The 12437-nt window shown below is 56.5% G+C and overlaps 1 protein-coding gene across 1 annotated transcript in view; it reads left to right on the forward strand.

Annotated features, from left to right (window-relative positions):
• The window catches only part of DNAH17 (dynein axonemal heavy chain 17), a 120533-nt gene that overhangs the window by 92791 nt on the left and 15305 nt on the right, over positions 1–12437 (forward strand). Inside the window, exons 57-68 of the mRNA XM_055408447.2 lie at positions 344–577; positions 1664–1828; positions 3289–3384; positions 3523–3740; positions 6207–6414; positions 6655–6770; positions 7563–7755; positions 8037–8272; positions 8910–9032; positions 10795–10999; positions 11487–11651; positions 12275–12415. Of these exons, the coding sequence (XP_055264422.2) occupies positions 344–577; positions 1664–1828; positions 3289–3384; positions 3523–3740; positions 6207–6414; positions 6655–6770; positions 7563–7755; positions 8037–8272; positions 8910–9032; positions 10795–10999; positions 11487–11651; positions 12275–12415 (2100 nt within the window). The remainder of the gene's footprint in view (positions 1–343; positions 578–1663; positions 1829–3288; positions 3385–3522; positions 3741–6206; positions 6415–6654; positions 6771–7562; positions 7756–8036; positions 8273–8909; positions 9033–10794; positions 11000–11486; positions 11652–12274; positions 12416–12437) is intronic.

Raw genomic sequence — 12437 nt, forward strand, 5'->3', positions numbered from 1 at the left:
GGCCCGCAACAGGAAATGCCCAATACATGCTTGCAGACTTACCTGGTTATTCAACTATGTTGACTACATGAATGTGTGACTCATAGGACAGCCATAACCTCGGCTGTGAGAGGTGCCCTGGTGGTGCCATGTCACCATTGCCCATGAGAGCCCTGCAGGCCTTGTTGTCTCGAGCTTCATTGGGCACCTGAGCTGCCAAGACTGAGAGGGGAGTACCTCTTATCCAGGGTCTTTGGCAAGTAAGGGAACCCACCCTGTGCTCCACTGTGGCCAGCAGCCTCCTCTTCCTGGGATCCCTCCCGCCAGGGCGCTGGGGAGTGCATGGCCTGCCTTGCCTTTGCAGCTGGAAGTCAAGGCCTCCATCAGCCTCTTCATGTCCTATGTGCACACGACCGTCAACGAGATGTCCAAGGTGTACCTGGCCACCGAGCGGCGCTACAACTACACCACGCCCAAAACCTTCCTGGAGCAGATCAAGCTATACCAGAACCTGCTGGCCAAGAAGAGGATGGAGCTGGTCGCCAAAATCGAGAGGCTGGAGAACGGGCTAATGAAGCTGCAGAGCACGGCCTCTCAGGTGAGAGGAGAGCGGGGCCACGGGACGTGCTTCTGGAACCTTCCCCCGGATGTGTGACATGTCAGTAAGGGGACCGGGACCCCTGCCTTGGGGAAGCTGCCACTTGTAAACCAGAGTGAGGGTGTTGATCTTGACAGTGAGTTCCAGATCCTCTTGGGATGCTGATGCTACGGCAGGTGCTTCCTGGGGGAGCGAGGGGCCCTGAGTCTGGAGGGGTTTGCTCATCCCGTCGAGCGCAGCCCTTGAAGGTGGGTCCATCCTGGAGCGCCATTCACACTGCCCTGTCCTGATGGAATAGTGTCTGCTGTACTTTCACGCCACGTTAATTTTTCAGTCTTCTGCCTGGTTTTGAGAGTCTTCCCTGGTATAGCCCGGGCTCTCTCTTTACTGCCCACTGTTGGCATCTCCCCGGGGGGCCTGGTAAACAGCCCCCGAGTCCCTGCCTCCCAGCCAAAGGTGCAGGTGGGGAACGCCCCCTGACACAGACAGTGCTGCACGCGTCCGGCCACCCCATGGGGGTCGAGAGGGGGACACAGTGGTGGGGGATGTCCAAGAAAGCACTTACAGGAGCCAAGAAGTGGCCTGCCCCCTCCCTGGAGAGGAAAGAGGAGCCCAGCCCAGCAGGCGTTCCTTTTTCCCCAGATGTACTTTCCGGAAGTGGTCCTAGGACACAGTGAATGAGCCCAGGAGAGGGCAGTTGCAGCACCCCAAGGGCTTCCCCGATGGCAGAAATCACCCAGATGGGGAAGGATGTCTCACCCCATCACTTACCACTTCCCAGTACCCCCTCCACCCAGCCACCTGGGGCCTCACCCAAGCACCCAAGGGAGCACTTCATCCCCAAACCCCAGCTCTCACAGACCCACCAGCCTCCCTAAAACTCCTCGGCACCCCGGCCACCTTGACTGCCGCCTCCCCGAGCCTCAGGAACGGGTCTTATACTTGTGATGACCCTGTGTACACAGCTGGCGCTCAATGAATACTTACCCTGGAGAAGCTGGAAAAGCACTGAGAAATGCATCCCAGGGAGCAGTAAGCAACTGGCCAGGACCCCAGCCTGCCTGTCTTCCTCACCTCCCCCTCCAGGTGGACGATTTAAAAGCCAAGCTGGCGGTTCAGGAGGCAGAGCTCAAGCAGAAAAACGAGAACGCAGACAAGCTGATCCATGTGGTGGGTGTGGAGACCGAGAAAGTCAGCAAGGAGAAAGCCATTGCAGACGAGGAGGAGATCAAGGTGGAGGTCATCAACAAGGTAGGCAGTGGGCAGCTCTGCTTGACCGGGCGCCTTCCCTGAGTGACCAGTATCTCCCTATGGGCCCGGGCAACCCAGCAGGACCCCTGCAGGGAGGGCACCTCAGCCAAATGCAGGGCCTCCGGCTCAGCAGAGGGCTGTCCTCCCAGGGCCCTGCAGTGGCATCTCCTGAGCTGGTAAGAAATGCAGGTTCCCAGACCCCAGGTCTGCATCTGAGGGACATGCTCATATGAGCACATCAAGGCTTGAGAAGATGGCCTCGGAGCCCTGGGCCTCGGACTTCCTACACTGGGAACCCCCAGAGGTTCCCAAACCCCCGCCTCTGGTGGGCTCCACGCTGAAGGCCCCTGTGGTTGGGCTGATTTCTCATCACCCTGTCTGCGCACCCTTTGCACCATCAGTCATGCCTCTGCCTGAGGGTCTAAATTAAGAGCCTCAGGAATTGTCTGCTGTCTCTTGAAAGGGCCTGAGTCAGCCTCCTCCCATGGCTGACAGGAGGGGGAAGCCTGATTCCTTCCCACCAGCGCTGGAACGAGGAAGGGTCCCAGGAGCTCCCCTCCTTCCCTCACGGTCAGCTGCATGACCATAGCCCTGTTAGGGTGGCCGGAAACGTGCCTGATGTCTCAAAATTAGCAAGTGATACAGCCAGGATCCGAGCCAGGGCCCACACCTGCACCCTGAACCCTGGGACCTGCCTTTTGATACTCACATGCAGATTAACGTCTGGGCGCCCACCCCTCTCCAACCCCTGAACCCCAAAGGGCCCAACCAGGCATGCACCAGGGAGGCTGAGGGCTGCTCCCAGCACCGCCGGCCGAGTCAGTGCCTTCCACACCCTGTTCCCTACAGTCAGGCACAGGGTGGGCTTCTCTGGGAGGTTCTTTGCAGAGGGACCCTCTTCCTTCTGTCCACCCTCCCCCGTGCCCAGCACAGCTCCCAGCCCCCACGGCCTTCTTTATCTCCCTCTGCTGTCACTTGGGTCCTGATTGATCGATAGGAAGCCTCTCCCCATCTCTCTGGTGCCTGGAAGCTCAGAGAGGTTCTTCCCGACCCAACGAGTGAACGCATGCATGTGTGAATAAGGGTGTTCTCACTTTAAGAGGAGGGTGGCCTTCACCTCCGAAACCGGCCCAGTCTGGAGGGATTACACAATGGCACCAAGAGAGGCCTCAAAGCCCTGGGGGGGTGGCCTGCATGGCCCCAGGTTTCTCCTCTGGGCCTGGAAGCTGGAGCCAAGAGAAGGCACTGTTCCCCTTCCTGAATCCTAAGTCAGCTGATGGCCCAGCACCTTCTGGCCTGAGTGTTTTAAGGCAAAGGAGCCAGCAGGCGTTGGGGGACAGGAAGGTGGGTTCCAGACGGTGACCCTCCTCACCCCTCCTTGTGGCCCTTCAGGGTCCCCCTTCACACGCGCCATCCAAATGGACCCCAGCGTCCATCTTTCCCGTCTGGCTTCCTTCTAGAATGTCACCGAGAAACAAAAGGCCTGTGAAACGGACCTGGCCAAGGCAGAGCCGGCCCTGCTGGCCGCGCAAGAAGCCCTTGACACCCTGAACAAGGTAAGGGCAAGAGGAGGAGGAAGAATCAGGGACTGGGACCCCTGAGCTGAGAGGAGATGCCATGGGGTCATCGCCAGGGACCTCCCGGTCCTGCTCGGGGCTAAAACCCCACTCAGGTCCGTCCACCTGTCTCTGCAGAACAACCTGACAGAGCTGAAGTCCTTCGGGTCCCCTCCAGATGCCGTGGTCAACGTCACGGCCGCTGTGATGATTCTGACCGCACCCGGGGGCAAGATCCCCAAGGACAAGAGCTGGAAAGCTGCGAAAATCATGATGGGCAAAGTGGACACCTTCCTGGACTCCTTGAAAAAGTTCGACAAGGAGCACATCCCTGAGGCCTGCCTGAAAGCGTTCAAGTGAGTCGGGGCTTGGCGGCCCCCTTGGGGTCCACCCAGGTCTCATCCTGTTGGGAGCACGTCACGTCCAGGCCCTGTGTGGTCGCGAACCTCCTCCTGCCTGTCCCTGGCCCCATACCACGTGGTCCCAAGGGAAGCCTGTGCTTGCTGGGGGCAGGGCAGGGTCTTGGGCGGCATAGAGCAAGGCAGGACCCCAAAGCCAGCAGGCAAGAGTCTGGGTGCATCTACCTGGACCTGAGCTACCAGGGCATCAAGGTGAAACATGATCCCAAGCTCAGGGGGAGCCTCATCACCCTCTGTCTCCCCTACCTTGGTCGATCTGGCTTCTTAAATGGGGTGAGGGTAGGGGTGGATTGGAGGGTGAGGTCGGAGGGGTGGTCTACCCACCGCCTTGGTGGTGCTGCGTGCAGGTATCACGCACAGGACCCTGCTTTCGCTCCTGACACTTTAGAAGTAGCAGTGAGTTTTAGCCTTCTTGTATCTTGTTGGTAATCTGTCCCAGGTGTGCATGCATGTAGCTATTTTTAGTCCCTTGTAGCTTCTTTGCATTTGTTGCTCAAGGAGACATTTGTCCGGGTGCAGTCACTGCAGCAAAGGGCCCCAGGTCCTAGTCCGTCCTGAGGTGGGACTTGGAAAGGGTGTGTAGAGCGGGCACTTCCACGTCTTGCCCCGTAAATCCAGTAACACTAGCATTGGTGAGCACTGCACCTGTGAGCAGGCTTCCCAGCGGGCACGAGAGGCAAAGAACCCCGCCTGCCAGTGCAGGAGACGGAAAAGACGCAGGTTCGATCCCTGGGTCGGGAAGATCCCCTGGAGGAGGGCGCGGCAACCCACTCCAGTATTCTTGCCTGGAGAATCCCGTGGACAGAGGAGCCTGGGGGCCACAGTCCACGGGCTCGCAAAGAGTCGGACGTGACTGAAGTGATTTAGCTCACACGCACGTGTGAGCACTCTGTGCCTGGCCATCCCCCGGCAACCCAATCTCGGGGCCAAGCTGACCTGACCCCAAGCGAGAGAGGGAGACCTTCCCATGACCCCAGTGACCCCAGGTGAGACCTCAACCTCTCAGTTCCATCTGTATCAGAAGAGAGCTGGATGAATGAAAATCATTTGATGACTAAGGACTAGTGTAAAGTTTAAGAAAAACACTTAGACACTCACCTCCAGGAAGTGGTCTGTGCTAACATTTAGCATGCTTCCTTTCAGTCTTTTTTCTCAAGATTGTCCCCCTGCTAGTTGAAAGAATACTGTATATATGCAACTATCTGTTCTGCTTTTTATTTTTTACTTAACATTGCAGGAGAAAAAATCTTTTCCCTATCTTGTCAAAACACTTGATCTGTTTCTTTTTTTTAAAAAAACCACAGATGAATTGTAATTTACCTAACTATACCTGCGCTGTTGAGGGTCTAGGCTGTCTTTGTTTCTGCCATCATAAATAGTGCCATGATGAATGTCTTCTCCTTGTCACCCAGCAAACTTCGCAACTGCCACCTCCCCATGCTGTCTGGAGTGTGCTTACCAGACACAGACCCACAGAGTGTCTGTTTAGACACAGGCCTAAACAAAGTGTAAAAAATGCCAGATAGAGGAGGCGATGGGCTGTGTTCCCCACCTAAACTCAAATCACACTTCAATTAAGATTTTTGAATCATCCGTTCAGAATTCCTTCTGCAGACCGCTCAGTCCGTTAACGCTCAATGATGTCGCCATTATTTTAAAAACACTAGTTTCTAGAGCTTCTTAACTGCATCTGTGGGCACCGTTCCTCATCACCTTTGTAAGATAACACCTGTAACATCACCTCTTTGAAGTCTCACCTGAAGAGCCTTAGCATTACTGGTGATGCTGGAAAACTGGGCCCTGGTTCCAACACGTCCTGTCAGCATAAATCTGGGCAAGTTGCGGACCCCCAAACACCAGTTTTCTGAGGGTTGGAGTGGTTGCAGAATGAAAGTGAAACCAGCTATAGAAAGCAGCAGGAACAGAGGATTTAAGGGGGGGAAGAAAAAGCAGCTTTCTTCATCTTGAAATCACTACTTCCTTTCCCTTTCATAGGCTTCCCTGATAGCTCAGTTGGTAAAGGATCCGACTCCATTGCAGGAAACCCTGCTTCAATTCCTGGGTCGGGAAGGTCCTCTGGAGAAGAGGGAGGCTACCCACTCCAGTATTCTGGCCTGGAGAATTCCATGGACTGTATGGTCCATGGGGTCGCAAAGAGTTGGACACGACTGAGTGACTTTCACTTTTTTCATACCCTTAATTCCACTCCAGAGGCCAGAATTCTGAGTTTCAGTCTTTTCTTCTTCTTTCTGTGATCATTAAGACCCAGAAAACAGTAAGTTAAATGTTCTGCTCCTCCTATGGCTCGTAATGGGCGCCGGAGTTGCAGACAGATACGGAGCTGGAGGCAGGTGCCGGGTGTTGGGAGCCTGCGTCCCCAGCCTGCTGTCACTTGCTCCCCAGGCCCTATCAAGGCAACCCAACCTTCGACCCCGAGTTCATCCGCTCCAAGTCCACAGCTGCCGCGGGCCTGTGCTCCTGGTGCATCAACATTGTCCGCTTCTACGAGGTCTACTGTGACGTGGCCCCCAAGAGGCAGGCCCTGGAGGAGGCCAACGCCGAGCTGGCCGAGGCCCAGGAAAAGCTCTCCCGCATCAAGAACAAGATCGCCGTGAGTGCGGCCCGCGGGCACGGCTGGCCACCATCTCCACCTGAGAGGGGTCGGCCTGGCCACCCCTGTGAATTACTGAGCATCTGATGTGGGGCCCAGAACACCCCGGAGGCTGCCTCTCTTGGCCTTGTGGCTCTCAGGCCCCTCGGGGATCTCAGCCCTCCCAGGGCTCAGCTGCCTCTACTCCCGGGAGAGCCAAGGGTGTCCCGATTTCAGGGCCTTCCCACCTTGTCTTTCCAGGAACTCAACGCCAATCTGAGCAACCTGACGTCGGCATTTGAGCAAGCAACGGCCGAGAAGATCAAGTGCCAGCAGGAGGCTGATGCCACCAATGGGGTGATCTCGCTGGCCAACAGGTGCTTCGCCCCCACCCCACCCCATCACAAGACCTGTCCTGTCCTCAGACCCCCACCCCAAAAGGGATGAGCCCACCGAATGGCCTCTGGGGGGATAAGCCCAGGTGCAGCCCCCACTTTCTAAGCACAGAGAGTCATGAGGATTAACCCTGGGAGGTCCCCAGGCTGCCTACCTGGACTCCGGCGGGATGTGGACTCACGTCTGCTGGGACAGTCAAAGGCGGTCTTTTAGTCACTGGGAGGAAGGGCTGCTCAGGTGATGCTAGAGACACATCTCCGTGAGCCTAATCGGGCGTCTGTACTTCCGCAAACCTGGCCCTGCTCTGGGATGCTGGGCGTGCCATTCAGGGTCGGGGCCCAGCCCTCGGGCTAGCGGCCTGAGAAGCACGAAGCACAACCTGGAGTCCCCACCCAACGCAGGGCCAGGTGGCCACCACCGGACTAGCCGCTGCCCAAAGCGTGTGCTCAGCAGTGTCCAGGCAGCAGCCTCGGCGGTCAGGTCACGTGGTCAGATAGCATCAGAGTGCACACGACGCCAGCACCCTGGGGAAGGAAGCTTGGCGTCCCCAACCGCACCCAGAAAGCATTAGTATCGCCTCCCTAAAGCGTTTTCTCCCCCAAACTCCCCACAAAGCATGATCGTTCCTGAACCACTGAGCAAAGAAAGGCTTTGAAGCCACGAAGTCCGTGGTACAGATGGAGGCACACGTTTCCCGGTCCTCCAGCCCGCCCTCTCTCCCACCGGGAGCACGGGCTTCTCTCTCGTCCACTGACCCCCGGCCCCCACCTCAGGCTGGTAGGAGGACTGGCATCAGAAAACGTCCGCTGGGCCGAGTCAGTGGAGAACTTCAAAAGCCAGGGGGTCACGCTGTGCGGGGACGTCCTGCTGATCTCCGCCTTCGTCTCCTACGTGGGCTACTTCACCAAGAAGTACCGCAACGAGCTGATGGAGAGGTTTTGGGTCCCTTACATAAACCATTTAAAGGTAAGAGGTCCCGTGGCGTTCATCACTCAGGACGTCTGGGGGGGTCCGTGGGGGAGGGGAGGGCAGACCCAGCCAGGTCTCACCGTCGCTCTTGCGATGCACAAGGCAGAGGCTGTAGGGTAGCCAGGGTGCAGAGGGGGCCCAGCGAGGACGATGCTGACATCCTTTCTGGCCGGGTCCCAAGCTGCTCTGAGCGGCTATCTGCCCCTGCGGCCCACGTGTTATTCAGAGAGCCACTTCCCACCGAGCGGTGAGTCAGGCCACACCGCCCGCCTCGGCAGGTCCCGATCCCCATCACAAAGGGTCTGGACCCCTTGACCCTGCTGACCGACGACGCGGACGTAGCCACCTGGAACAATCAGGGGCTCCCCAGCGACCGCATGTCCACGGAGAACGCCACCATCCTGTGCAACACGGAGCGCTGGCCCCTCATCGTGGACGCCCAGCTGCAGGGCATCAAGTGGATCAAAAACAAATACGGCAGCGAGCTGAAGGCCATCCGTCTGGGACAGAAGAGGTGCGTGGTCACCAGGGCCGGTGGGCGGGCGGGGGCTCCAGAGGCGGTGGCCAGCCCGTTAGCTCGGCCAGAAGTCTGCGAAGCCCACTCAGAGCCTTTCACTTGTTAAATGAAGGGACAGGTCTTTGGAAACAAACACTGGCCCATGGTAGGGTGGATTTTCTTAGTTCTTAGACCCCAGGGAACAGCGCCGACAGTGAGGAACCAACCTCGCTGCTCCCCTCTCCCCGTCCGCTGCCACTCCTGCAGGGGCAGCGCTGACACCTCAGCTCCCACCTGCAGCGGTCCTGCCCGGTCACTGGCCAGCTGGGAGGCTGCGGCCAGTCGTCTTGCCATCTCTTATCATAGATGAGAAGCCGTGCCCATAACACAGCTGCTGGGGAGCCTTCCCAGGGTGCGGGGCAGTGAGAGGAAATGCAGATGTGTGAACGTTTAGCTCTGCAGCCACAAAGCAGCTCCATGTTCAAACCTCTCCACCTGGGGGTGATTTACACAGCCCTGCGCTCCCCTCCAGAAGGACCCTTCAGGAGAGGAACGAACTATTGGCCCCTCAGTTACCTCTCTCGTCCCTCCCGGAGCACGCGATTGCGTGGTCACCGGGCCCGGGAGCCTTCATGACCTCGTGCTGTGCCCACAGCTACCTGGACATCATCGAGCAGGCCATCTCAGAAGGGGACACCTTGCTCATCGAGAACATTGGCGAGACCATCGACCCCGTTCTGGACCCCCTGCTGGGAAGGAACACTATCAAAAAGGGAAAGTGAGTGACAGGTTCCCCCACGTGATGGTCCTCAGCGCCGAGGTCTGGCCTCCGGACGGGGAGGAAGGGCAGGGCCTCTCCTTTCCTTGGAGCCTCAGGGGCTTCAGCAACACGCTGACGAGCGTGAGCAGGGAGGCCCCCTGGGAGGGGCCGCTGGGAGAGCAGTGGCGGGTCCATATCCCAGTTAGGGAGGAAGACCTGCAGCAACACTGCTCAGCAATTGCCTGCAGACGGCCGTCCTTCGTGGCCATCTTTTTTCCTGTTTTCATGCATTTTGCAAATCTTGAGCCAGTATTAGTATTTCTTCCTATTCAGCTGAGATTTATATAAGTAAAACCACGCCTGGTTTCTCTGAGTATCTTTTCGAGCTGTAGTAAGCATGCATACTTCGTTCTTTAATATTCCATTCTGTGGATGGGCCGCGTTCTGTTTATCCTTTCAGTGGCTGACGCACCGAGCTGATGTTACTTCTCTAACATAAAAACGCAAATCGGCTTTAAAAACATAAAAGTCGGAGTCGACCTGAGCCGCCTATAAATGCAGGGGTGTAGGCAGAAGCCCAGAATAGAGGTGACAAATGTGCTAGCTGGCAATGGCAAGCCACTCCAGTACTATTGCCTAGAAAATCCCATGGATGGAGGAGCCTGGTAGGCTGCAGTCCGTGGGGTCGCTAAGGGTCGGACACGACTGAGCGACTTCACTTTCACTTTTCGCTTTCACACATTGGAGAAGGAAATGGCAACCCACTCCAGTGTTCTTGCCTGGAGAATCCCAGGGACAGGGAGCCTGGTGGGCTTCCGTCTATGGGGTCACACAGAGTCGGACACAACTGAAGTGACTTAGCAGCAGTAGCAGCAGCTAGCTAGCTGGCTGATGTGCTAGACTCTGAGGAAGGCCTGGCCTGAGTGGTGATGCCCGGGGTGAAATTAGAGCCCCCCCAAAAAATATGTGAGCTCAGCCAGAAAGGGGGAAACAGAGTGGGGATCCAGAGAGAAGCAGTCCCTACCAAGGGCAAGCTGACCTGCATTCCCGGCTGCTCATCAGATTCACCCAGGGAGCTCCCGGATGTCCTGGTGCTCTGAATCTGGGGGTCAGTGTCTTTCTGACGTTAATGGCCTTGAGGGGCAGCCCAGGCCCGAGTGCTTCTTCAGAGGCTCCCACATGAGTAAGACATGCAGCCAGGGCTAAGTGAACTCTCCTGTAAGACCAGAACAGACCAGCCAGAGAAAGAGCAGGCGCCTTCTCTAGAAAGGCCGGTGGCACCCCAAGGAGGAAAGGTCTTCTGTTTTCTTTTTTCCCAAGTTTCAGATTATTTATTCATCAGGGTGAATCCCGACACAATACACCATGATTTTGTGCGTTTGTATTTTTATTAATTTTTTTTCCTTTTGTTATTTTGGCTGCATCCGATCTTAGTTGAGGCTCGAGGGCTTAACTGTCCCTCGGCATGTGGGATCTTAGTTCCCCGACCAGGGACCGAACCCGTGCCCCCTGCTTTGGAAGGCAGATTCTTAACCCCTGGGCCACCAGGAAGTCCCCATTTCATGTGCGTTAGAGGGAAATGGTTTCCTGGTTAAGTGCGAAATTGTGCAGATGGCTTCTGGAAGACCTTCATTCTAAGCAGCTTTATAGTGAAACATTTCGTTTAGAAGATGGGACTGTCCTCCCAGGCTAGCAGGAGTCCTGAGGGAGTCTGTGCCGCTGTCCCGAGGTCACCGGGGGTCGGGGGGCCCCTCCTAACACCTCCCTCCACCGACCACAGGTACATTAAGATCGGCGACAAGGAGGTGGAGTACCACCCCAACTTCCGCCTGATCTTGCACACCAAGTATTTCAACCCCCACTACAAGCCCGAGATGCAGGCACAGTGCACCCTGATCAACTTCCTGGTCACCAGGGATGGGCTGGAGGACCAGCTCTTGGCCGCCGTGGTGGCGAAGGAGCGCCCGGACCTGGAGCAGCTGAAGGTGTGACGCAGACAGGAGGAGCAGGGTGGGCGGGCGGCTCGGACCGAGGGGGCAGGTGAAGGGGCCCCGCTTGTCACACCGAGTGTGCTTTGTACACAGAATGAGTCACTCCTCCTCCCCAGCTACCCCCAAACCTGATTCTAAATCAAGTGACAACTTCACTGAGAGAACAGGAGTCCACAGCGGTGCCCCGGATGCCCCAAAGCACTGAACTCCTGCCCCTCGAGAATGTCTTTGCTACCAGCCCCAGTGTAACCAGTCCCCTCCTGGGCTGTCTGAGCCACACCTGTGGGCTCACAGGGGTCCCCGGCCCCCACATCTCCCACTGCGGTTCCCACACCCTTGCTGCACAACTGCCCATGACAGGCGGCGGCAGGGGCCTCGGCTAAGCTGTCGAGAGGCTCTGAACTCCCGAGCCCCCCAAGATGGGGAGGCCAGGCCATGCTGGCAATTGAGTTCCCTTCCCGGGTCTCTGCCCCTCTTGCAGGCGAATCTCACCAAGTCCCAGAATGAATTTAAGATTGTTCTGAAAGAGCTGGAAGATTCTCTCCTGGCCCGGCTGTCGGCCGCATCAGGGAACTTTCTGGGAGACACTGCCTTAGTGGAGAACCTGGAGACCACCAAACACACGGCCAGTGAGATTGAGGAGAAGGTAAGAAAACATCTTGGGGACCCACCCCCTCGTACCCCCAGCCATAGCACACAGTAGGCATGGCAGGTGGGCTGATGGTCATTGAGAAGAGAAGTCACAGCCTCACAGGGGCCCCAGGACAGGGTCGGGGTCATGGATGCCCACCAGGCACATCATCTTCATCTGCTGATGGACATTTAGCTCATTTCCATGTCTTGACTATTGTGAATAGTGCTGCTATAAATAAAGGGATGCATGCATTTTTTTGAATTATAGTTTGTCTAGTTATATGCCCAGGAGTGGGATTCCTGGATCATATGGTAGTTCTATTTCAAGTTTTCTGTGGAATCTCCGTACTGTTTTCCATCATGGCTGCACCCTTACAATTTCACCAACAGTGGGGGCAGCAAAGGTTTCCCTTTGCTCCACACCCTCTCCAGGACTTGTAGGCTTTTTAATGAAGGCCATTCTGTCTGGTGTGAGGTGAACACCTCGTTGTGGGTTTGATGTGTATTTTTTCTAACGATCAGCAATGGTAAGCGTATTTCCATGTGCCTCTAGGCCATCTGCCTGTCTTCTTTGGAGAAAAGTCTACATAGGTCTTCCACCCTAAGTGACTTTGGTTTGTGACTGTTTGTTTCAAGGTGCAAGAGGCAAAAATCACAGAAGTTAAAATCAACGAGGCGAGAGAAAACTACCGGCCGGCCGCGGCGAGGGCGTCCCTACTGTACTTCATCCTGAACGACCTCAACAAGATCAACCCCATCTACCAGTTCTCACTCAAGGTGCGATTGCCTCCAGCCCCAG

This window comes from Moschus berezovskii, chromosome 20 (genome assembly GCF_049115385.1).
Source record: "Moschus berezovskii isolate FMDL1 chromosome 20, NW_MosBer_1.0, whole genome shotgun sequence".
Lineage (NCBI taxonomy): Eukaryota > Metazoa > Chordata > Mammalia > Artiodactyla > Moschidae > Moschus > Moschus berezovskii.